This window comes from Solea senegalensis, linkage group LG6 (genome assembly GCF_019176455.1).
Source record: "Solea senegalensis isolate Sse05_10M linkage group LG6, IFAPA_SoseM_1, whole genome shotgun sequence".
Taxonomy (NCBI): domain Eukaryota; kingdom Metazoa; phylum Chordata; class Actinopteri; order Pleuronectiformes; family Soleidae; genus Solea; species Solea senegalensis.
The window spans coordinates 23,211,558-23,237,336 of record NC_058026.1 but is presented as its reverse complement, the minus strand read 5'-3'; the positions used below and the strand labels follow the sequence as shown (position 1 = coordinate 23,237,336).

The window sequence follows — 25,779 nt, the reverse complement described above, 5'->3', positions numbered from 1 at the left end:
ATCGAGATTACTGAAGTCATGTTTTTTTTTATTTGAACACATAAAAGCATCACAACAACAATATACAAATTCTTAGTAATCTTTAAAACCAAAACACATTTACACATGCAACAATAGGGTTTAAGACAATGAGTAACTTATTGAATAATTTTAATTTTTGGAATGTTTTAACATTAATTTATAGGAGAAAGGACTGCCGTTTGCTCTGCAGGGGAGGTTAGCTCCAGAACAACATCTGACATATTAAATACGTAGAGTATTCTGTAATTAATCCTAATTTCAATGTTTTCAAAAACCTACAGCTGCTTTACTGGCATTGCTCCCTACCTTTTAGACAGTTAACCACCTTAAGAGATCCAAACTGAAACCAAAAGGTTTGATAGCTAAAGTATAAGAGCAAAACAAAAACATGTCCCTTAACCATCTTTAAAAGTATGACCTTCAACCTGTCACAGTCAAATGGACAAAAGTAGATTTTAAAGAAGAGCGACTCACCACATAAGACAATATGCCCTGTATGGCAGTGAGTCCACTCAAACATCGAGCCCATCACAGAAGCACTGCTGCCATTCATCACACTGTTGCTCTCAGCGTGACACATCACACTGCCATTTCAATATGGTGGTTTTCAGTTTGAATAACAGACAAAACAAGAGGGTGAATTAGCTTCATAAAAGGGAGATGAAGAGTTTGAAAAAAAGAAATCAAAAAATCTTAAAGTGGAAGAATAATCAACAGAATAGATTATTGCTCCAGAGTGTAGTTTTTGTGGCGCTTTGTGATGTCATCAATCCTTGTGGCCTCCTCTGTTTTTGACAGATTCCGGATGATTGTATGATTGTCTGTGTGAGTCCTTTACACGGGATTGGCTGTGAAACTACAGCCACAACACTGAAAACATTCATAGACACCAAAAATATACATTATGATACTGTCAAAAGGTACAATAATTACACGGAAAAGGAAATTACAGAGTTTAAACAACACCATTATGTTTTCATTTATCTTTTTGTCTGTCCCCTTTTCCCTTTTTCTTCTCTCGTCCTCTCCAAATGTGTCGAGTGCACTGGGTTCTGTGAACCGAAGAAGTGCTCCTGGCAGAGAGTCAAGAATCCCACCTGTCCTCTCGCTGGACGGGAGCGGCCGTGGCTCGCTTCTCTAAAAGAACCACCGAAAAGCTTCGCCACTGTTGACCGGTGTCCTCTGTGGGAGACAAAATGTGAAGGAAACGTTTTAATGAACAGGTTGTGAAGCCTCGGCGTGTCATGCTACTTCAATATAAATTCATATTTTCAATTTTGTTAAATGGGAAAGTGGTGGACAACAACAGTGTAAAAATGCACGGGCTAAAGTAAAAAAACCCAAAACAACCCAGAACGGCACTTAGAGCAGCTATAAAGCGCAACCACCAAACCGAGTATTTCATCAAAGAGTCAGCCAAGGTGATTAGATCCACGTCCCACCCACACCCAAATAATCATTACGCTGGATGAAATATTCAATACAAATTCCCAAGAAGCAACAATGAGGCATTTAATTACTGCAGCTCTAGCTGCAGTGAGGGGGAACAGTGCATCATTTCAATTTGAGCCCGCGCCAACAGCTGCCCCTCCTCTTTCTCCCCAAAACCCCTACGCCAGAATGACAGCCTCTCCTTTCCAAAACTCATTTGGAAGTCAGAGACATAAAATACTCAAGTCTTCCACCAATCCCCGTGACCAATTAGCACAGTTTTTGATTTTTTTTCCCCCCTGTAATGTTGACGAGGTTGAGGGTGGGTGTGGGTGTGTGTGTGGGGGAATAATCACAACTAAAATCACTTTAGTCTGAGTGGAGGGCAATTTGACATTTTAATAGCAAGTGTCATCATTGGCTTCGTACTGACGAGTGTTTTAGCACCAGAGTGGATCCTGCACTCATACTTTGTAGAGTTTATGGGCTGCATGTGTGAAGTATTTACAGTGTACCATAAGGCTGGACCATTATTTCATATTAACATACACCGACTCTTGAGGAGATTACGACAACATGTGCATACCATGTTGGAGTTTTTGCAAACTCTTCGGCTGTAAAAGAATTATTCCCTGTGTTGATTTTCTTCTTTTCCTGGGCTGATATGATTGTATGATTGATATTTGTCTTTTGAGGCCACTGCATTAGAAAATCCATAATACTTAACTAAAATAATCTGAATTTGCCTCCCTAGATGAAAAGTTAAAACACTACTGACTATACGATGAGCATTTGTGTAATTATATGCACATTTGCTATGCCATGATTATGATATAAAGATAGTAAACAGCTATATTTTAATAATTTTAAATAGTGTGCATCAGACTACTATTGTACTACTATGTATTTGCAGCAAGCGCCGTAGTTGTGACACTTTTATAACAAAATACTATACAGGAATGTGGACCAGATAAGAAATATTTACAAAGTGAATGGATTACGTGTCCGTGGAGAACATTTTGATCTAGTAAGTGTGAATTTGGCCAATTACCTCATCAACACCGGTTCATGGGGTGTGTTTTAAGGCATTTTTAGCCGTTCTCACAACAGACTTCTTCACGTTTTAGCGGGAAAAGCACAGGTGTTACTGATAACATTAATAAAGGCTCTGTTAAGCTTAAGTACTCAAGGCACTGTGAGAGTGAGCCAGCATGCACTCTAAAACTGAGAAAGCTAAATGGAACACAGCCTTTTTTTGTGCTTTTTTTTTTATTTCACTGTGACTTGTGAAAAAGTCCTGGTTTAGTTAATGTAGCTACACTATATATTTTTTTCAAAAAAACCTGGGTGGTTTAAGCACCAAAACAAAACAAATCCAGGGACAGCAACCATTGTGACAAGTCACAGGGAAATCGCAGGTGTAAATAATCACTTTAATGACGGCTGAGTTCCATTCAGATTCCTAATTTTCACGGTGCTTTTTGGTTCACTATCCCAGTGTCAATTTAGCAATTACCTTTATTCTTCCGTGTGAATAAAGGAAAGACCAAGATCACCAGAACATTATCACTGCAAATTACAAACTCATGGATGAAATGAAACAAAACTGCCCAATCTTGTAATGTCTCTATAATTCCAAAAATGAGTTCTATTTACACTATGCCAGTGACATTTGTGCTTTATATTTGATAAAAGACAAAAATGGGGAGAAATATTGAAAAAAAAAGGCAAATGAGTTTCCTGTGATCCTATGCAAAGATATGGTAATGTTTGTCTAGGTCGTCCGTTGTGGTCACACTTTCCATGCAGAGGAATTTGACCATTGCTTATCTTTAGTTTCCATAGCACAAAGTAACTAGGAGTATATTTGACATCTTTGGTTTGACGCAACCAGGGTTTGACCTCTACTCCAACCGCAGGACATCTGAGTGGTCCCAAGAATAAAAGTGTTATTTCCTTTCGGCTATCATCACCAGACTAAAAACCACACAGAGCTGTGTGGATGATGTGGCGTTATTTGGCAAAGTGACCAACTCATAGTTCTTCACAGGTCTACTGAAAGTAGACCGACCTTTACTTGATGAAAAAATACAAACAAATATTTAGATTTGTTTGCAATGCACATGGCTGAATAACCCACAACCCACTGGTCAGTATGTTGTTGAATGTTGTACCTCCAAGGATTATTGGAGAATGTCTTGCTGAAAATATCAACGTGACATTGAGGAATGTTCATTTAAAAGCACAGGCAAAGAGTTGAACATGATGCAGTCAGAGGCACTTTCTGCTTTTCTGCCTTTGGCTTTGCTCTGTCTGTCAACAATATACCGCTCTGAGAGGCAAAGAGGAGAGAAAAGGGAGACGAGAATGTTTATCTTGATCCATATTCGCCCATTGATCAGTCCCCGGTGGAAGTGCGGCTCGCCAGAGACAATAATGACCCTGATCTGGGCACTTGGCATGTCTCTGTTTTGTTAAATTCCAGCGTTATCGATCCAGTGGGGCTCTTGAGTGCTGCTTGGATTCACTCCCAGGCTTCGGCACACTGCAGTGACCAGGCACAAAGAAGGCTCAATTAGCACAACTCCACGTTGTCTGCTCCCCTACCTGCATGTGCCTTCACAATCACTCCATCAACCGCCAGGGACAGTAAGGGGAGGAAAGACAAAAGAATTCAGAAGCGACACAGACAGAGGGACTGACAGAGGTGGATAAAAGGGGAGGAAAGGGAAAAGGTGTGTAGGAAGTAAGGGTTGATAGGGGTAGACCCGGGACACTGGAGCAACACCAAGGTTTCACCTCAAATCAAGACGTTGTGGCATTCGCTCAGTCTCATGTCAACACTGCTGCCTCTGCAGCAGAGCATACAAAACAACCTGGCTCGTGGCACGCGGCGGGAAAGACAATTTCCCGCTCTGGCAGTGAATGCACACGACTGAGTGTTGAACTAGGAGGAGAGAGATTTCTGCAGACCTGAAATTAACCCCACCACACCACAGTGGGCAATGTATTCGAAGTGTCTGCTGGTGGTTTGCAGTGATAACAACACAGTAAAAGTGACACGCGGTGGAATAATTCTCTGCTGATTCTGGCACAGTGGAGTTACGTCTCTGGGCAGCCATGACACCTTGTGATCCTAACTGAACCTGGCAGGTCCAGTAAATGGTGAAGCCACGTCGACAGCTGATTGAGGAGGTGGTGGGAAGACGGTAGTGGCTGGAACAGGACCTTGAATCTTAATCAAACCCGCCAGAGTAATGCCGAGTGTGGAATGAAAATTCTGCAAGCAGACACATAACACCAATCTACAACCCCAATCTTAAAGATCTCGGTCAAGAATAATCCTACCTATTTTTTATTTTTTTTCCCACACAAATAATAAAAACACAGGCACAGCCGTCAACCCCCAGCCCGCCCCTGTCCTACTCCTCCTCTCCCCTCCAGCCTTGGCGTCACACTGAGCCGGGGCCAGAGATAAACCACTCAAGACGATGAGGATGATAATGGTAGACGCCGCAGCGCCTCAAAATTCAATCAGCGCTGGGACGTCAATGCGGATGAGTGTAAAAGTGAAATATGCTCGCCGGCGTGTGTTAAAAGACGCCACACTGGGCTCGCAGAGACAACAACAGGCAATGAAGAGAATGATGAGGGGAAAAACAAGAGAGGTAGGGAGGAAAAAGGGGATGAGGAGAGAGAAAAAAAATGAAAATAATGTGTCTCTACTTCTCTGCTTCCCGGCACAATCCCACTGGCATTCTGAGCAGCCCACTTAAACCACAGACTGTGAATAAATTACCCTTTTGAACTCGGGGTGATTATAAATGTGCCCCTGTTTCTCTTGAGACATGTCTGGCACTAACCCTCAGCTCTGTGCTCCCAGCCAGCCTTGTCACAGAGCCCCCCCCACCTCCCCTCCCATCTACTAACACACACTCAGGGCAAACACGGACACATTAACAACGTCATAAAACTTTTAATTTGCCATAATTATGGGTGCACATTATTTTTAGACCCAACATTTTTCCCTTTTCTCTCCAGGAATTCTGGATAATCTCGGCCGAATCTGAGATTTCAAATGTGTTTGAGGTGAGAAAGTGTCCTGGAAAAAAGTGTGTGTGTAGAGGTGGAAAAACTTGAGTGAAGAAGGCATTAGGAGAATGGAATCTTGCCGCAAAACAATGGTTCGCCAGTATAGTAAGAGTGAGCGAATATCACAACTCTCCCATGAGCAATACATTAAACTAGCAATACCCATTATACCGTAACGTCCAGATGTTGGATGGACCTCAGGCATACAACATCACTCAACCGCGTTGCAATGATCTTCCGCAGCACATAATTGTGAGCTCACGTTTCCGACTAAAAAAAACATCTACGTGCATATCAACATGATCGTATTTTAACCACTTGTGGTGCTTTTGGCTGAAATGAGTGCGATTATAAACGCTTTCTGGTTTAGGCAGCTCAGTGGTTAGAGCAAGGAAAAGATCATGGTTTTTCCCTCATCGCACTGAACATCCTCGTCATAAAAACACCAGGGTCGCGGCGGGGTTAAAACACACCAGGCCGTCACTCATAACATAGGAACATTCATAAAAAACAACATGTAGCATGGGGAAAAAAAGGTCACAGAGTCGGCTGCTTGGACATCTGAGTTTTGATGTTTTCTGTACAAAATTTACAAATGCAATGTTTCCAGTGGTTTGCAGCAACATTGTTTCGGTGAGACGAGACTGCGCCGCTTCAGCTGACGGGGCTTTAGTTGTCTGAACGCTGGTCCACAGCGTCACGACAGCAGGTGAAATTTGTGTGCAGACCCAGGCACGTCAATTTGTCTTCTTTTTTGTCTTGAACACTTTACACTTTGCCAAGTGCCAAAATCTGTGATCTTGCTCATGAGCCGACAAGATGCAGGGAAATGATTATTTTTGTAGGCAAACCGGTGATGAGGATGACAGAAATAGGAAGAGATGAGAGAGCGCAAGGGGGAAAAAAAGGGGGTTTCATCAGAAGGAGGAATTTGAGAGTCAGCCAAACATTCAGGGCCGATCTCCTGGACTAAAAAAAGAGGGTGGGGGTTGTATGGGTGGTGCAGTCAGCCCTAACTGATGTGTTATATATTGCCTGTCACTTGATTCTGCAGGAATATTGGGGCGTTGCCAAGCTCAAACCTGGAAGGTATAGCAATCCATCACCTGCACTGTTACCAGTGTTGGTGGGTGGGGGTTGAAATTTCATCTTGAAGCTTGTAGCCAATTTTCTCGCCACCCAATGCCGTTTATAAAAGGTACAACTCCAAGGCCGCCATCATGGACAGACCACTCATCGAGTCATCCACACGCCACTGGCCAGTCCTGCATCCCAACAGATTCTGTACCAAATGTAAGATTGGACTTTAAATCATAAACTTTATCTTTTGATTATGAACTTAAATCTTGATTACGAAAAAACACAAAGAAGTTAGCATGATCCAAATGATTACTACTGTATATAGTAGAGAAATATTTGTTTTCTTTGTTAAAAGGCATAATTTCCCCCAAAATAAAAACATTCAGATTAATTAAAGTAATTTTAACTACAAGTAAAATGATCAGTATTTTAAAGTTCTGCAACATAATTTTACCCCCTAAACGCTGCCTTTTTACAGCAACTGTGAAACATGTCAGACATTTTCAAACGGCTGCTCCTCTGCCCAAATCATCACCATCGCAGAATAATCCAACTCCAACGCTGTCATGATAGCAGATTCCATAGCAGTGAAATGCAGCTCCAATCTTATAATTCACGGTCCAGCCTCGCACCAGACAACCGTCGGAGCAAATCAAGCTAAGTGTATTGCGGATGTTTGTGAGTAATGAGGAATTTGGGAGTTTTTTGCTGAGTCGGCACGTATGGTCTATAGGGGGTGGTGGGGGAATGTATGATGGTGTGCTTAAGAGCTGTGCCTGGCAGAGGCGGGGGTGGTCACAGGGGGGAGATTAGGCTCTGGGGCAGCGAAGGAAAACCAAATCCATCTCCATCTCGGAAACATCCTAAAGCAGATTACTTACTTCAGTGGTAGAGGGAGGGAGGGAGGGAGGGAGGGAGGAGCAGAGGAGCGTGAGATGGATGAGCAAGCAGAGGAAGAGAGAGAGAGCAATTAGCATAGATGCAATTCTGGCACAGTCCTCTGACTTGATATTTGACCTTCTGCAAAAGTCTTGCCAAATATTGCCCTAGGCAGACGGACCATATGGCAAAGTGCTGCTGGAGGCTGAGTGCAGTGTGACTCCAAGCCTCCGTATGCTAATAGGGGAATGTAATTACAGTGCAGTATTCCTGTAGGACGTATATTTTACTAGCTCTCCATAGGAGAAGGTTTCCAGCAAAACAGGCCAAGCCTCGGTTGCTAGAGAAAATACACTTTAAAAAAAAGAAATCTAACAGTAAGCGAGCCATTGAGTGGATAGTGAAATGGAACAGGCCCAGTTTAAGTGGGGCTGCACAGCAATCTGTGGCTTTATGAGGAAGTCGGTATGTATCGATAGGACCTGAAATGGCGACAGACAAGTGCTTGTAAATGGAAATCCACACAGGGACGTGTATGGGGAGACTGCAGAATGGCAATCTGCTGCTCCTCTCTGGACACGCCCCCAATTAGTGACGTCACAGCAGATGTTTTCCATCAGCTGCCAAAGGCAAAACACCTGCCGAGACGGTGACATCACTAACTGGAGCATTTTAGAGGCTTCACACCACAGAGAGCAGCACTGTGACTCACTCTCAGTTTACCTTTTTAATCTTGGGACACGAACCAGCTATGCCGTGAAGAACACCAGTTAAAGGATAATTAACAAATATGGTAATGTTGGCATTGACTTCACCTGTTAGGTGGTCCAGTGGTGTCCACTCATATAGTGAATGCTGTATCCTCTATTTCCCACTGGCGAGTGATTGAAAACGATGTGAAAACGATGTTTTGTGTTATAAAATCTCTACTCCAAGACTCTAGAAACTATGAACTACACAGAACTATGTGATCGACTCTCTAGTTTTTACATCTGTTTATAAACACAAATTCGCTTGGCCAGTTTTTCCTCAAATGCATCCGTTGCATTTTTGGAGCCCTCACACCCAACACACCAGCGGAAACACCATCTCTGGCGCGCGCAGCCTCATGCCGGACATATAAATCAGGCTTCACCCTGCAAACTGCAAGATTGCATCTACTTTTTAGAGGGAATACGACGAGGGTTCAAGGCTGAGTTGATGAGATGTGGGAGGAGCAATTTGCTCGACGCTTCGAGTTTTCCTTTGTATGAAAAATGCAGGTCCTCCAGAAACTGAATGGAATGACATCAGATGTCTTTAGGGACAAAGAAATATCAGTATCATGGGTTGTTTAATCATATAGCATCAATATATGCAGCCATCGTAAAAAAAATATTGCAACACGTCCCTCTTTAAAAATCAATAAAATATAAATTACATTAAATAAACGCTTAATAACACAATATATTATGGTTGTTTGCAGCTATAAGGACTTTTCAAAGTGTTTGTTGAATTACTAAATGATTGTCCTCAAAGGTCACATTTATTTATATAGCACATTTAAAAACAGCCCCTGATGACCCAAAGGGCTTTGTTTAAATATCAACCTTCCACATGAATAGTAGTTCATGTATGATGGTGATTAAATGATATGAATTAATACATGTTCATATACTGCTATAGATAAAGTTAAAAAAGGTAAAGAAGTAACATTTCTCATTTGCACCAAAAGCTATTCTTTTATAGGGTTATAAAAGCATAGCTAGATTATTCTTATTCTTTTCAATCATCATAACGAGACCTAGTTAAAATGGTCTTTCTGTGTGGACTTTTGACTTTTCTGAATCTCTAAACAAAGGCGATACGGTTGTTTTTGAGGGACCCACAATTTGTCCTGGCCTCCTTCCTACAACTGAGACAAGTACTTCACTTATAATTACTAGTGCTGTCAAACGATTCAAATATTTAATCGCGATTAATCGCATTAATGTCATAGTTAACTTTCCCGTCTAGCACGATCTGGTGTGATGTTGTAGTTTTTCTAACGTTACTAGTTTTTGCAACAGCATGTGAAAAAAAACGACAAAATTCGCTAGGCCAAAAAGAACGTTAATCTCGCAAAAAAAAAATTTGACAGCGTAAAAATGGGTTTCCGTTAACACTGTTAATGTGTATAGAAACTGATTGTTTTTATTCTTTCTTACCTGGACTCAAAAATAGTCCAGGCAATTATGTTTCATTTTAATTTGCCAAAGCAATTAAATTGCATTTTAATCCAAAGAAACATGTCAAATTGAATTGCGTGTAAATTAATATACATATATTTATATTATAAAATAAATATTTTTTGTCCTGTAATATTTCTATTAGTTTTTCTATCAGAATAAATGACCTTGTAGATGTACTGTATTACGGAAGCGCTTCCGTAGTATATATCCTTTTAGAGGTTGAAAATAATCTGGTATACTTGAGTAGTAACACTAATTCAGAGTTCTTTTTCTGACTCAGACGACGTGCCTCTTTCATTTATCATGCAGAGAAAATCCTTGCCCACACAGATGGAGGCTGAGCTGACCCTTGTAGGAAGAAACTGAAGCAGCACCCGTGGGTCAGAGGCTGCCTTCTGTAGCCAGACTCACCTACCAGCGACAAAGTGCCAGCCTCCATTCCAATTAGCCTCACCTAAGTACCCTTGTCCAAGTGAAGCAATTTTACACTGCGCTGTTACAGAGCTAATTCTCCTCTGGGAGCCAAACCTATACGGCAGAGAGCAGAGCGACTTACAGGTGCTGCGTAGATTTCAGGAAAACAAAAGAAAACAGATGCCACCAAGAGGTCAATTCTCGCTCCGAGATGAGAAATCAGAGGGAAGAAGGGCAGGCACTGTAGGACGGGTGGGAAAGATGAGCGCGATATGCGCTTGAGTGTGTAGGTACCTGAGGGATCTGGTATGGAAATCCCCAATTTCTCAGCCAAGTTGCAGCCTTTTGAACAGCAGAGGATGTCAGCAAGCACGGTGAGGAGCCATGTGGGTGTAACGAAGCAAGGGCTAAGCGAGGCAACATGCTGCCAGTTCTGTGAAATGTTAAATTGAAATGCAAAGTAGGAGCAGGCCTTCTTGTTTTGAGCAGATTTCTCGGCATCTGTGTGGGAGCCTGAAAACCGGGAAGGTCTATACACAGAGCTCTGCATATTTACTGTAAATCAACATAATATTTAGGTTAGGATTAGACGATACACTCGTGAATTTTTAATTGCACTCAGGTAACTGAGACTTAAGTCAAACGACTCTGAATCCGAAGCGTTAGAATTTTGAATATATGTACATTCAGTTTTCACCTGCCAGTGCTTCTGAAGAATCTACAAGCTAAGAGATGATCCACTGACTCGCAATACGAGAACGTTTACTGTTAAAATGCGCACGTAACTCAGAAGGTGATGAAGAACTGTGTTAGAAAATATCCAACCTCCTCTCCATAGTATAGGCAGCTAAGTGGCGCATAGGTATATCATCCATTTCAAACTAAACCTTCAAATGATTGTGTTCAAGATGTAAAATGTAACATTTCTGTATTGAAATATCTGAAAAAAGATGTTTTTGAAGTTATTGAGTAGTGTGCTCTTATTAGCCAAAACACAACATATTAAATCCATTGAAATACAGATTTCTATTTAAGGTAGAGGACCATTTAGTTTTGGTGGAACCAAACAAGACACCCATTGCATGACACCACGCTGCTTACCTATGTCATCAACCTATTTATCCTGTTGATGAAGAAACATCTCAGACTCACAACACACAAGATGGTTGTCAGAAGAGAAATAAATAAAGGGAGCAGAGGTGACGAGGAGGTGTTGGGATCAAGGAGAGAAATGTTTTTTTTTTAAAAGCGTGGTCCTGGCTGTGGTAATTACATATTTCAGGAAGAGGGAGGAGCATCGCGTGACCTTTAAGAGTGGAGGAAAATGCTCACAGGTAGATTATATACTATGCAGAAGATGAAATCTGAAGGAAATCAGAGACTGCAAGGTTATTCCAGGGGAGAACGTGGTTAAGCAGCATCGGATGCTAGTCTGTAAGATGACTTTGGAAACCATGAAAAGTAAGCAAGTGAAGGCGGAGCCAAGGACTAAGTAGTGGAAGCTGAAAACGTTCAGGGAGGAAGTACAGCTAGTGGTGAGGGATCCATCCAAGAAGGTGTTTGATGTTTCCTCTGGACAGAGGAAAGAAACTAAGGAAACTTGGTGGTGGAACGAGGAAGTACAGGAAAGTTTCCAAAGGAAGAGGATGGCAAATAAATAGTGGGACAGCCAAAGAGATGAAGAAAGAGAGGAGGTGGAAATGCTTATAGTGAGGTGTATGAGCGGCCGCACACTAACGAAGGAGGAAAAGAATTGTATCGATTGGCGAGAGGATGTGCAGCAGGTTAGATTGACGACAGAGATGGAAATGTTCTAACAAGTGGACAGTGTGTTGAGAAGATTGAAGAAGTGGAGGTATGCACTGAAGAGGAATGAAGGTTAGTAGGAGAAAGACAGAAAACGTGTGTGTGTGTGAATGACAGTGAGACAAGTGGAACAGTGAAGAGTCAAGCATCTAAAACAATGGACAGTGCACAAGGAGAGGGAGGAGTGGGTGGAGACGAGTGTCAGAGGTGATGTTTGACAGAAAGACAGCAGCAAAAGTGAAATGGAAGGACTACAAAATGGTGTTTGGCCTGGAGACAGTGTCGCTGTCTAAAAGGCAGGAGGCGTCGGGAGTGACCTGGACGGACAGGATTAGAAACGAGCACATGCGAGGGACAGCTCAGGTTGAACAGTTTGGGGATAAAGTAAGAGAGGCAAGGTCGAGGTGAAAGAGAACTTATCAGATAAATAATTAAACTCTTGTCTTTCTTTGCCTATTTTTCATTGTTTTTATTTTCTCTAATGTTTAGTTTTCTTGTCTCACACCTTATATGCGCACCATCGACCACAACACCTCCTTTGTATTGCGAAAGCTTTAACTAGCAATAAACCTTATCTGAATCTGATTCTGACGAGTCAACCAATAAACCTGCTTGACACACAAACCCACAAAACACATAGATTTAGGAGATGTGATCGCCGGCCTCTCTGTCACACACAGTAACGCATTCGATTGTGCAGCTTCAGAGAAGCTTATTATTCTATTTAAAGGAATTACAAAGTCGGAAACGGTTGGAAACCACTGAACAAATGCTTGTACAGTATGATGACGGGATGTTTATAGTAATCCATGGTAAGTTGGTTTAATAAGTAGAATAATTGGAACTCGTATCCCTGCTAAAATAAGGAATAATGTAAGAAAGCTGTAGTTAAACTGGAAAATGAAATTTAACAAAGGGCAAAAAGAGAGATTCAATTGTGGGCAAGGTAAAATGCTAAAGGCAGCATTTAAGATGCAGCTAATCCAGACACACACACACACACATTGCAGCTTCTCACTCATCAAATGGGGAAACTGGTCACAGTTTGTCAAAACACAGCGTGCACTTTGAGCAGACTGAAATAATTTCTCTGCACCAGAACACGAGGAGTGACAACAATCTGTGAACAGCTCAATGGTTCATCATTCTAGCGAGGACAAAGCGGGATCTCTGCTCACAAGTGAAAATATCCACCTGATGTCATCAACTAGTGCATCATAAATCCTGTCCTTTGCCTGAGGGCCACAGACTGACTTCATGCCTGTGTGACACTGTAACCCCAGGGTTTCTATTGGGAAAGAAAAACCTTGAAATATCTTCTTGGGCATGGTGTCAGATGCTTGCCATGAAATATTCATAATCTGAGAGCACAGCCACAATAGAGGAGGTGGCAACACGCGAGGATTTGACTTGCAGAAACGCAGACGCTTAAACCACGTTGACCGATTTTTCCCGTTGTCATTCACAAATTCACTTTCACGTCAGATTTCTTGGATGAATGTCACAGAACCATCAGTTATTACATCCTTTTAAGTCCCTGCATTTAACATTTGATTTAATTTATCAAAAAGCAACATTTATTTTTAGCAGCTCCGCTTTATAACCTGTTTCATGTAGCTCACCAAGTATGTGAAAGAGATAAAGGAACATTCTTATGTTTTTCTCTGAGATTAACGAATATGCTGCCAAAGAAAGAGGCACAATCCAAGTTCAAAACATTCAGAACAAAAGAAAGGGGGCCATATTACATACATTCCACGATGTAACACAATGAAACCAGATCAAGACATTTTCATATTTGTGAATGACACGCAACACAACAACAAGACTATATCGTCAAATAAATAAGTGATGGGCCTAAGATGCCATGGAACTGTCAAAATGACATTATTGTTATGATACAGATTTCCTCATTGATTTGTTTGTTTCCTGATGGACTTTCTGACAACCGTTTCTTTAAAGTTTGCATAAGCAAGTGTTTTGTTTGCACAGAGAAGAAAGACTTATTCAGGCTTCCTGTTTGACTGTTATTTCCCATGACAAAGAATCTTAAAGTCTCTGCTAACAACGAACAAGAGGCTTCTTTAAAAGGCAAGAAATCACGCCAAAAGCTTGTGCTCTGGAAAACTGTCAGCAGTGATAAGACATGTAAGTCTATGCATGTGTAGGTCCTCAGTGACGTTATGCTCAGATCAGTGCCTTTGAATTTCTCTGCTCATGTAAGAGTAAGAGATACAGAAACTAAAGTAACATACAAATGACCATATAGAGCACCTTATCATATATATCTTTAATAAACCCAATAATATAGGGACCAGAAATGATGCAGCTTTATTTGTATGCTGTGTCATTCATCTGAAAACAGGCCCTGTCAAGCCAGCCCATTCTCATTCCAGGAGCGTAATATACGGCCACTCTGTCAAGTCCCTCGGCGTCGCCTTATAGGCGCACAGGGTGTCCTCCTGCATCTGAAAAAGACACACTGGGTACCGAGTGTCCGTCCACACTTCAACGTCCCTGTGGGCATCAAGCTGCTGATGATATTAATAAAATAAAAGTCTGTCTTAGTGTGTGAGTCAACAGAGAATATCCATTAAGCCTAACCTGGGATATTTAACCCTAACCTCATAATCTGACTTCTATTTACTGCTGCTCTGCTCTGACAATCTAAATGCACCTAAATGTGCTCTTTCAGGACTAAATTATACCACTGAAGGATATTCCGCTTTTCTTCATTTTCAGTTTATAAAATATGAATGACAAACAAATTGCATCCCAAAATTAGGAGAAATTATCTTATGACAGTCAAGTTTTTCAACACAAAAGGAAACCCTATTGTGCTTGAATAGAAATGTGCAATTATTACAGAGAAGTTCACTGTTATTTAGGTATCTACAAAAAAATACTTCTATGTCTATTGGTGAAATTCTCTTCATGTCTTAATAGCTATAAATAAATAAAGTTGTCTGAAAATAAAAGGCTTTGCAATAAACACAAAAAAATTATTGTAATCACACCTGTCTCTCAGACCACATCCATATGGAAACAGCACAAAACAAAAACGATCTCTTTCTTTGCCATTAAAAGTTCCCCGTAAAGACGACTCACTGTAGTACATACACCAGGCCTGTAGGTGGCGCTGTAATGTCGTTAAACGGATGCATCAAAAATGGAGAAAAAGAAGTGGGGCGTCCTGTGAACTCAGTACAAACTCTAAACACGAAGATGGAGCTTTTACTACTTTAGAGTAGAAAACAACAAAGCTGTGGTGTCTGTCCAAATACAGTGAAATACTGGAACCTTATCGGATGCAGTATCCGAGGGACATGTGGGGAAAGACTTTGGACACAGTGTCCAAAGCATTTCAAAAACACAGACAGGCATTGGATATGAGACGCTGGACTAGTCAGGGACGTGTTGTCCCTGGTGTTGTTATGTCCCATCACACGGGGTTAAGGATTAGGGAGGTGGGGCTATGACCTCATTGCTTTCCTAAAGTAGCGTCTTCGCTGTCTACATGTAAACGCAAGGCTAGCATTTTGAGATTTCTCAGAAAAATACTGTTTCACGTCCCCAAACGTGAAACGCTGTTTCCGTGTGGACAGAACGCCGCCTCGGACCAAAAAACTGTGTATTCCCCTAAACCCATTTCTGTGTGGACGGCCCCTAACTGACCTGTCTACCCACTCTAACCCAGCCCATCCTCTCACAGATCGTGAGTCTTCTGAACGAGCTGGAGTGGCTCATACCACTGAAGCAGAGCTGATAGCCTGAAGTCAGTGAAAGAGAAAATGCAGCCAAAATGAACAGAACAGCTAATGGGGTCAAATGGGGTTGTTTATGTTCAAGAGACAAGCCCATCTGAACACTTGCCCACAGGGTTCAAGATTTTGGGTAAAATATTTCATTGCATACATTGGGAGTGCGATTTGATTTATGCATTTTTAAGTCAAGCCTCAGTGAAATATTTATTTATAAGATACTATACAAATATAAATGACTGTAGTCTAATGATGGCTAAGAATCAGCTGTTTCTAACGAGTCTCTGGATTTACATCCAAAGAAAGAAAAGACCTGGTCTGATATTGGTCTAGAATTTCTACGACTGAGCCACAGAACGGTTATGTCTGTTTTCATTGATGACCAGTTAAATAAACATGATAGATATCTGATACATCAGACGACGTAATAATAATACGTTTTATTTATAGGCCCTTTAAGGACACTCAAGGTCACTTTTAAATGCAAATAAAAGTAAGTAAGTTCTGCCACTAGGGGTCTCACTCTCAAACAAAACAATTAGAAAACGAGCAATGAGGGATCATGAGCTTCAGCTCACTTCCTGATTAAGTGACTGATCCTCTGGCTTTTTTTGAAGCTGCTTTTAATTCCAGCATTTTTTTAAAGTTGCATAATATACCACAACAATCAGATGACGCCGGCGTCTAAAACTCTTTCTCAAGAGCACGATTCGCCTCATTTCAGCTGCTCAATCTCACATCCTGTACCCCTTTCAAACTAAAAGTTTCTGTTCTGCGTATCCATTAATTTTTTCCCACAATACTTTTATATTTTAGGCCCAGTTCATATACAGAGAAGAGTCCAGAGAAGCATTTAGAGCAGGGGTGTCAAACTCATTTTTGTTCAGGGGCCACATACAGCACAATTTGATCTCAAGCGGGCTGGACCATAATAGCATCAACAACAAGAACCCCTTTGTTTTTTCTCCTTTGTTTTACATTTACTGAAGGATAATTTTACAAAACATGAAATTTCTTGAGAAATATAAGTGCAATTTCAACAATATCATGCCTAAATTTACTATTTACACAGCACACTGGATCTATAAAGGCACAAACATTTAGTCACAGGTATCTGGAGCATTTGACATTACGTTTAGATTAGTGGGAAATTTTAACAAATTCATCCTGTGGGCCGATTGGACCCTCTGGCGGGCCGGTTCTGGCCCCCGGGCTGTATGTTTGACACCCCTGATTTAGAGCATTAAAAAAATTGATTATGTTCAAAGACAAATTCTACCTAAAACATAGCAGCAGCTTGGTGAAGTGGATGACGTCATTAAAATGTGACCGACATGAATGGAAACGTCTGTTACCTTCAATATGTTGGAAAGACTGTGGCTAATGCAAGTATGAAAATAGTTAACATGACTTTAATGCAGAAATGATACATATTATAAACTAACACGTGAACAAAAGATGAGAAAATGTTCACAGAAATCTGAATAAGTCGAGCCCTCTTGTTTTCTCTGAAGAAGAAAAAAACACCTTGTTGAGATGCTCTGTGCTCTTTGCAATTCCCTGATGCATTTAACTGAAGACTTTTCTCCCACACTTTTCCATACGGGCTCTCAGTAATGATGAGATACCTTTTAACTCCTCAGCCAGAGTCAGCATCAATAATTTATTCTCATCTGTTTAAAATTTAAAGTGCCACACATTAACGTCCTCCCGCACCTGCTCTTTTACGCTGTCCACCTTCCACTGGGCTGCTTCTCTCTCCCTCTCACCCTCTCTGTCTCTCTCTCTCTCTCTCTCTCTCTCTCCCTCTCCCTCCTCACAATGACAATGAGTTCTTTTTCACCACTGAACCAGGGATGTTAAATCAAACGGGGGCAGAGGAGGCGACAGACCACATAATGTAAGGGCATCGTCTGGACGCCTCCGATTACGCTTTGGCCTTAATTGGTAGCAGTGGCAAAAAATGATGAATTCTTTAACGGTGCCATGCAGGTGTGGCTTTCCGAAACACAGTCAAGGCCTCGGGAGGACGGCCACCCCTGTGCAAATGGAAGTTGACAGAAAATCCACACGGCACAACTAATCTAGGAGAAAAAGGGCATGTCAATGACTAAGGGGCCTACGCTCCTAAGTAGCTGACGGTAGCTTGCAGGAAGCTGTGTATAATTAAGCGGTCTGCATCACGGTTCATATGGCAAAGTCCTATTGTCTTGACAGGAGCTTAAGGTTGCCCTTTAGGCTGAGATGCGCAGCCAGCGTACATCCTTATTTTTCTTTCTCTTTTTTTTCCACACTCCCCCAGACCTCTGTGACGAAATTAATCTGCAGTTTTAAAGCTTGAATAAATCCAGTAAATTTGAGATCTGCAGATCTAAAGGCCGTCTGTCCCTCAGGCTTTTCCTCCTCTCCGTTTTTTTTATTTCTTTACCCCCTATCCCCTGCCCACAGAGATTGGCTGGGAGCACTCGCTGTTATCTCCAGGGAGGCAAAGGTTGGGGGTGGGGGTGGGGGTGAAGGCCACAGATTTTCCTTATCTATTCTGAGCACACCTAAAACAAATTAGACCTGGCTGCTGTTGCTTATTTGGCCCCCACACACTCATTAAGAGGCTGAATCCAAGCTATTTTCCTCAAGGTCCTGCTTCCTTCCATTTTGGGCCTTGTCTTTTATCACAATAGCAAAGGTTTCTCAGCAGACATGCCACCTTTTCATGTACTCATATCAACACAACACAAAGAGGAGAAGGAGCGAGAGAAAGAACATGCCTTTATTCCAGGTTTGTGTGCACACGACTGGATGCTGCCCTTTGACATTTGAAATTGAAAGTAGAAATCTGTTCAACTGGATCTTGTTTTGCACTCTTGCTGCCTTTTCTACACTTTGATATTCCACTAATCAATTAGACGTCTCTATGAATGCGGTACAAGGAGGAACTTTTGTTTTGTCTCTGCAGTATTATATGACCTATTTCAACTGTTCCTCTCAGTATTGTCAACAACCCAATGAACTGGCACGTGGCATCTGAGGATTATAACGGCTACACTGATGTTAAGTGTTAAATGATTGAGGATGATTCAGATTTAGCATTTCACTTTTTATTTAAGAAGGTGCTCCTCTGGTCAGCCTTTTACAATAATAATAATCCATGAGGATTATATGAACTGAACCCATGAAAGCTACATCATCCAATTAATTCAGATAGTTTATGTCAGAGCACAAGCATTAAAAGTCCAGTTATTTATATAAACAACCTGCAAATGGACAAACAGTTTTGATGTTAACTGAAGGTTCTCTAACACACAGATTCAGCTGCAACGTGCAACTTTAACATTAAATGTTTTGCTAAATTTTACACACTGTATCTTTAACACTGGAGCTCTGGTATAAGTTCCCTAAAATATTTTTCCAAATCTCCTTTACAAGCACAAAAAAGGCAAAAAATGTCCCCCAAAATGTATTTTAAAGACTAACTGTTAATATAATTCAGACGCAGATCCTACACTTGTATTATAATCGTGGTTTAGAGAGAATACAATTGCCATTATGTCACTTGTGTTACCTAAAACTACATATCAAAGGTAAGGGCTGTGGCACTTTGGACAATTTGATGGATTTCAGAGTAGCATTTAAATTAATTTGAATGTTTTGTGTAATAATTAGAAAACTATATACTAGATTAATATCTATTTTTTCTTCTTGTAAAAACCATGATGAGATGTCACAAGCCAAAAAGATGTGGAGAGGCATGCACTGTTTAAAGACACATGCAGCCACGTAGAACTTTTTATACTACAAAGTGCAACAGAACTCCAAACGGTCTTTCCGAAGCCATCAAGGCATAATGGAGGTAAACACGTGAGGTAAGACACCACGTTCCCACATGAGTATTATTTCATTTTAAACTTAATGAAAGACCTTTGAGCCATTGGAGCTCAAGCAACGCAAACGTAACTGCTCAGGAAATGTTAGGTTAGATGAGATTCCTCTGCCAGACTAATCCATCCTGGAGCCTGAGAGCAGCACAGAGGCAGAGAGAGAGAGAGAGAGAGAGAGAGAGAGCAGAATCTGCTGCAGAACAGCAGCAGTGACACAGGGCAATTCTCTAGGGCCTTGCATTAGCGCGCTAAATTAAAGGGGGTATTAGATTAAATTGGCTCTCCAATTTCAGGGGTGTGAGTAAAATTCTGATTTGCATTTTCCACCGCTGCTTAAGATATAATTAGTTCAGGGTGATTCCCATGTGGAAAACACTGACAGCCAAATCTAACAGGCTGCCACTGGCTTATCGTCTCTTACAAGGCAAAAAAAAAAAGGTACACTTGGCTCACGTTGTGTGTGTGTGTGTGTTTGTTTGTTTGTTTGTGAGAAATATGGATGTTCAGTGTGTTTGTGTTCTTCTTCGTGTGTGCGTGTGTTTGAGAGAGAGAAGACATGAGCAGCCAAGTGTGTGTTCATGTTGCCGCTCACATGTGAATTTGCACATGCAAGGTTGTAAGTTCTTTCCCTGCACTCACTCCCCGACACTTCTCACTCCACGGTGAGCGGCTATTAGCAGCAACAAGGTGGGGGAAAAATGCCCTTACTGTTAATATACGTACAAATACATGTTGCGCAACTTAACACCTCCGAGATGCCGTTCAACTCAAACCCGTTTTCCAGCAGAAGGTGCTCGTGTAATTACAGATCCAGAGTCAAAAATAACAATTACTGTTAGAAGTCTGAATTACGGAACTCACTCAAGGCGTTTTTAAAAAGCAAGTATGGATTTGTTTGGGGTTTTTTCACACACGTGTTAATTCTACCTGTCTGTGCAAATGGATGTTTTCCAAAAGTGAGTGTACCCATGCATTAAGAATGTGAGGCCACCTTCCTGGACACCTGTTTGGAACACCTGTCAGCACATGGTATATGGAGTCAACATTAAATAAGCCTCCGACGAACACTTCCGGAATCTCCAACCGAGAACCCATCAGTGACATCTTAATTCAAAGTGAGGTTTCATCACAGTTTATATATAATCTATGTCAGTGTCTTCCAAAACTCAACTTCAGCTGCAGAACAACATCCCAAACTCATTCAGTCTCCACTAAATGGAAATAATGTAGATACGGAATCTTTATTTTGTTACTTAGAAATACATTTAAATAATGTTATGAAACTGGAATTCATTGCAGTGACCTGTCGTGCATTTTCTTGAATGGAAATTTCTTTAAAAAAAACTAAATTATAATATGGGGAGAGCAGATTAACATAATCTCACTGCAGTGGCAAACATTTTCACTTATTTTTGTAAACTTTGGGGTGGTAACTAAAATTCAAATATAATGCTCAACAGGTTTAAACATGTATTGAACAACTCTTTGGGTTTGAAGCGATTACAAAACACCCAGTATCTGTTGTAGCTGGCGAAGCTATTGATGCTTTAGACTCCTAATGAGATTTATATGAATAAATAATGGCGTATTATGTCACATTGATTTTGTCATTACTGACTGGTTCCAGAACATTTGCATTCAAGTTCAGTCTAGTTTGAATGTTTCCATAATTCTCTGGTCACTGAAAAGGGACCAGACACAGACAGGATTATATATTTATACTGAAAGGATTATATGCAACAAAGAACATTTGTAAATAATCAATCATAGATTCAGAGATGAATTAAAAGCTGCGATTTATAATTGAAGAAACAAATACAGTGGCTGGACAGATTAGGTGATATATTAACCTCCTTTTTCTTCTCTGTGTAATGACTTAATTAATGATCAAATCATCTGGCCCTCAGGTTGCAGCTGTTGGTGACTCATACATTTAGGCTCATGTTCAGTTCAAATTTGAGTTCAAACTCTCAGGGTGAAGAGAACCATATGTGCAACAAGGCATTTGCATTCGGCCCTTTCCCTCGACAACTAAATAGCATCCACTGGATAAATCAATTAAAATTAACTTTAAAAACAACACTGTCCTCAGACTGTGCTGTAATGAAACCTCTAGCTACTTGTCAATTAAATCAGAGCTTAATAAGTTTTTCTCTTCTCTAATTAATGCTAAAGTTTTTTTTTTTTTTGTTTTTTTTGCCTCTGCATCCTTCCTGGTAAACATCATCCCTCTAGATTGATCTATAATTGACCCATAATGACGAAAACGTACGAGAGAATGATTTCATCTCAGCCCCACTGCATATGCACAATCATTTCATTTAGGATCAGCGGGAGAGGAGCGATCTGGGTGCTCCCCTCCCCTCAAACACACAAAACTTGGAGGGTGTTTCGAGAAAACGCCATCAGCAGCACTGCCATCACTCTCACTGTGTCTTGGTGGTCGGAGGCTGAGGTTTTGTGGGATATTGATTCTCCCAATCCAGAGACGGTTTCCATAATTGGTTAAAATGACCGGGTGCAGAGAGGGATGGCTCTCTGCTGAAAACCATTTCCCAGCCCTGCTTGGAGCTGAGCCAAGCTCGAGGTTGTTCGGATGCGTTCCAGCCCCAGCCTGACTGGCAGCAATTAGGGGTGTCTGAGCCAAGCTCAGCTTGCGCTCCGCACAAACACCCCTAATTACTGCCAATTAGGCTAGGCGGGTAGGCAGATTTGAGAAGCCAGGGGGATGTTCAGGCATGGGTGGGCATGGAAACAATTTTCAAGGGCTTAGAACGTGACTGGATGAAAAGGTTAATGCTTTGGAGTGCAAGGGGATAATAACAAAAGAAGGGGAAGTAGAGCCCCGGTTCTCACCTCCAGCGATGAGCCTGGCTTCTTTTTCAGCTCCTCGCATTTCCTAAATTTGCAGATCTGGTGGCCCGTTTTGCGGTTCCGACAACTGCTGCAGACACCACAGTTGATTAGACGCCTGCAGGGTGCACAGACCCCACACCTTTTCCTTTTCTTCTTCGCTGGGTTTCCACTGGATGCCGAGGAATTATTCTGTGGGCAGTCTGCCAGATTGGCAATTTGAAACGCACTGTCTGTAACGGCTGCTGAGGCTGCGGGGGAGTGAAGGGCTGTCATGACGATGACCCCGGGAGGTAATGAGATGCCCCCTAAAGCCGGAATAGCAGAAAAAGTTCCAACGCGTTCTGGGAGATTCATTATCTCTGCTTCAGCAGCGCCGCATTTCAGCTTGTTCATGCATTCTCCTGCTAAAGGTCTGCAGTGTTCGGGGGATAAGGTAGAGAGGAAATTATTATTTGCCATTTGCAGCGTCTCTGGCGGCACGCCAGGCTTCCCCGGCCTCTGGGAGTCATTTCTATGCATGCTGGTCCTATTAGGGTTTATTGCCGCTGATTTCCTTCCCCAGAGCATGGCGTTATCGCAGTTCCAAGGGGACATGCCAATTCTAGCACTGGGGAAAATGGGCGTCGTGATGCGGGCAATCTTGGCAGTCTGTGGAAATGCCCCATTGGCTTTATAAAAGTTTGCAAAAGACCTGTACCTTTCCATTTCAGCGTTATAATCCAAAAGCTGGCTTAATCCACCATCCTGAAGATTATCCTTTTGTAAGAGAGACACATCTGCATTCTGTACATTTTCAATGCAAAGTGCAGTGTTTATGTTAGACATGGCTGACAAATAGTGGTCAGTGTTCGAGGAGAGACAGTGACGTGATGGAGGCCGTTGTTGAGCTACAGCAGTTTACGAACGGTGCGCTATCATCTTGGTTTGTCGCCTCCAGTGCTGAAAAGAAAAAGAGAAAAGGACAGTTACGCATAACAGACATAATGTTTTCATTCACATCAGATTTAATTTCACTGCTTCATCTTTCCCTAAGAAGATAACGGGTGAACATTTGAAGAAGTGTCACGTTGGCACATTGTTGACGCTCTGACGTCTCATAATGCAACTATCACAAAACAGTCGGGGCTGATCTTCACGTGCTGACAGTAACATGATAACTGTGACAGAACAACATGCCATTATTATAACGGGTACGATGAATTTGCATTTCTTCAGGAAATGCTACACTTTCAACATCTTTTCAAGTTATTCTTAAATATTCTTGAAGAAAGGCCAATCAGCCACTTCACAGGATGAATAAACAAAGTTGAATACACTTGGGCACATTTCATCAAAATGTAAAAAAGTACACATTATATTGAATCCAAAACATCACTATTTTTAAAGTTTGAGAGGCGCCTCATCAGAATTCAGATTAAGACAGCAGCAGCTACAGACACAAAGACTTTTTTTTTTACCTGAGGCCGGCAACATAAGCTCTTAAAAGTAATCTTCTTTGGGTGCCAGCAGGAACATAAATGTGTTTGATTTCGTTTTTTTGTTGTTGTTTTTTTAACCCATCCAAATAGTAGTGAAGTCTTAAACATGACACTGTCCAGCCGCTTCGATTTCATTCATGACAAACCCAATTACAGTTACTCATTGGCAGCACACATAACCAACCACTGGTGATTTTGCATCATGGACCAAACCAACAGTGTCAGATGCCTCACAACCTGTGTGTGTGTGTGTGTATGAATGGTGCACCCCCACCACTCCCCCCATCTCTCGCTCGCTCTCTTTTCACCAGTCTGTCTGGATTTGGTTTCCACAGATAAAAGCCCATTAGACACATCTCCCCCTACTTCCATTACCTTTTCTGGGCTTTCGCTCTTAATTGCAAAACCTGATCCATTGCTGGAACACTAAAGCATTTCAAATCACTTCCATGGTGCTAGCCAGCAGCTGTCATGGGGAATGTATTTGAAAAATGCAAACCTGGATCTGGTGAGGTCTTTCGAGGTGGCATTGTTTAAGTCATTTTATTGCATCCTCTTATAAACACGTAAATACGCCTTAGTAACTTGAAAGTATTGTTCACACAGCACAATCACAGTATTATCACTATGGCTTTCTTTCCCCGTAAAATTGTGCTGTTGACCAGCACAAAAACATTTAAATCTTATTGTTTTTTTAAGTCAAAACTGTCTTGAATGCACTATCCGTTCCACAGCTGGAGGTTCAGTGTCGATGTGGCATCCAAAACAACCCACAAGCACCAGTAAACAAAACCTCCTTGGCTTAATGATCAGTCCACCTCAGGGTCATTATTACTTAATCAATTCACCCCTGGAGCGAAATACGCAGCCAAAGGCAATCAAGTCACGGACATTGATTTTCAGCCTGTAAACAAAGTTTAGGGAGACAGAAATGTTCAATACTTGGAGCTGAAGAGACACATACAGGGAGAGGAGGGAGAGGGGGGGAGACAGAAGGGAGAAGGTGGGGAGTGCGTAAAGGAGAGCGAAGAAAGAAAAGTGGGGGGGGAAAAAAAGCCACGTCCGATGACGAACGAACCATTGTGCCGCCGCTGCACCGCGGTGCCATTAACTGCACGAACTCTCCGATCAAAGGTCGAGCATTGACAAAGCAAAGATGGGAGTGCGATGCCATGTGGTGCACATTTAATAAAAATAATAAATAATAATAATAAAATAATAAATCTGATATTTCCTGGATCACTTGGATTGGACACAATTCTGGAAAAGTGGCGTAAAACGCACAATATGGATGGACACACACACACACTGGCGCGCACACGGAGTGGAAGAGAAGACGGAGAGGGAGAGAGAGAGAGTGTCACCTACCAGGTTCCTGTTGAGAAGAGCTCCCAAGATGCTACCAGCCTGCGACCGTGTGACGGCACATCACTGCGAGGCGAGACGTGGAGGGAAATAATGGGAAAAGATGCGAGAAGACGCACAGACGCAGGCTGCCGGAGGAGAGCACGACGACTGTTAGTGTGTGTGTGTGTGTGTGCGCGCGCGTGTGTGTGAGCGCGTGTGCTCAGAGCGCTCAAAACAAAAGAACCATTTTGATCCACTTTCTTGTCACAAGCGAGGGAAGAAGGTCAGAAAAAAGTGCATGAATAAGCCCAAAAAGGTGTCGCGGAAAAGAGTTCGCAGAGCGGATTAGACGCGTCCTCTCTCCTCTTGATCCGTAGGTTGTGTTGTTGTTGATGGTGATGGTGATGATGATGGTGGTGTGTGTGTGTATGTGTGTGTGTGTGTGTGCGCGTGTGTGTCTGCCTGGTCTCTGCTCAGTCCGCGTCTCCTGTCGCTGTGTGTGGCTGATTGGTGCTGAGGTGAGGAAGCA

General features: G+C 41.8%; 1 protein-coding gene across 1 annotated transcript; it reads right to left on the bottom strand.

The window, feature by feature from the left end:
- Positions 1-18: 18 nt before the first annotated feature.
- cxxc4 (CXXC finger 4) lies at positions 19-25,779 on the bottom strand. The gene is made up of 3 exons (XM_044029401.1): positions 25,272-25,779; positions 22,426-23,364; positions 19-1,203 (listed from the first exon to the last, which is right to left on the bottom strand). The coding sequence occupies exons 2-3, from the start codon at positions 23,248-23,250 to the stop codon at positions 1,159-1,161; spliced, it is 870 nt and encodes a 289-aa protein (XP_043885336.1). The 5' UTR covers positions 23,251-23,364; positions 25,272-25,779; the 3' UTR covers positions 19-1,158.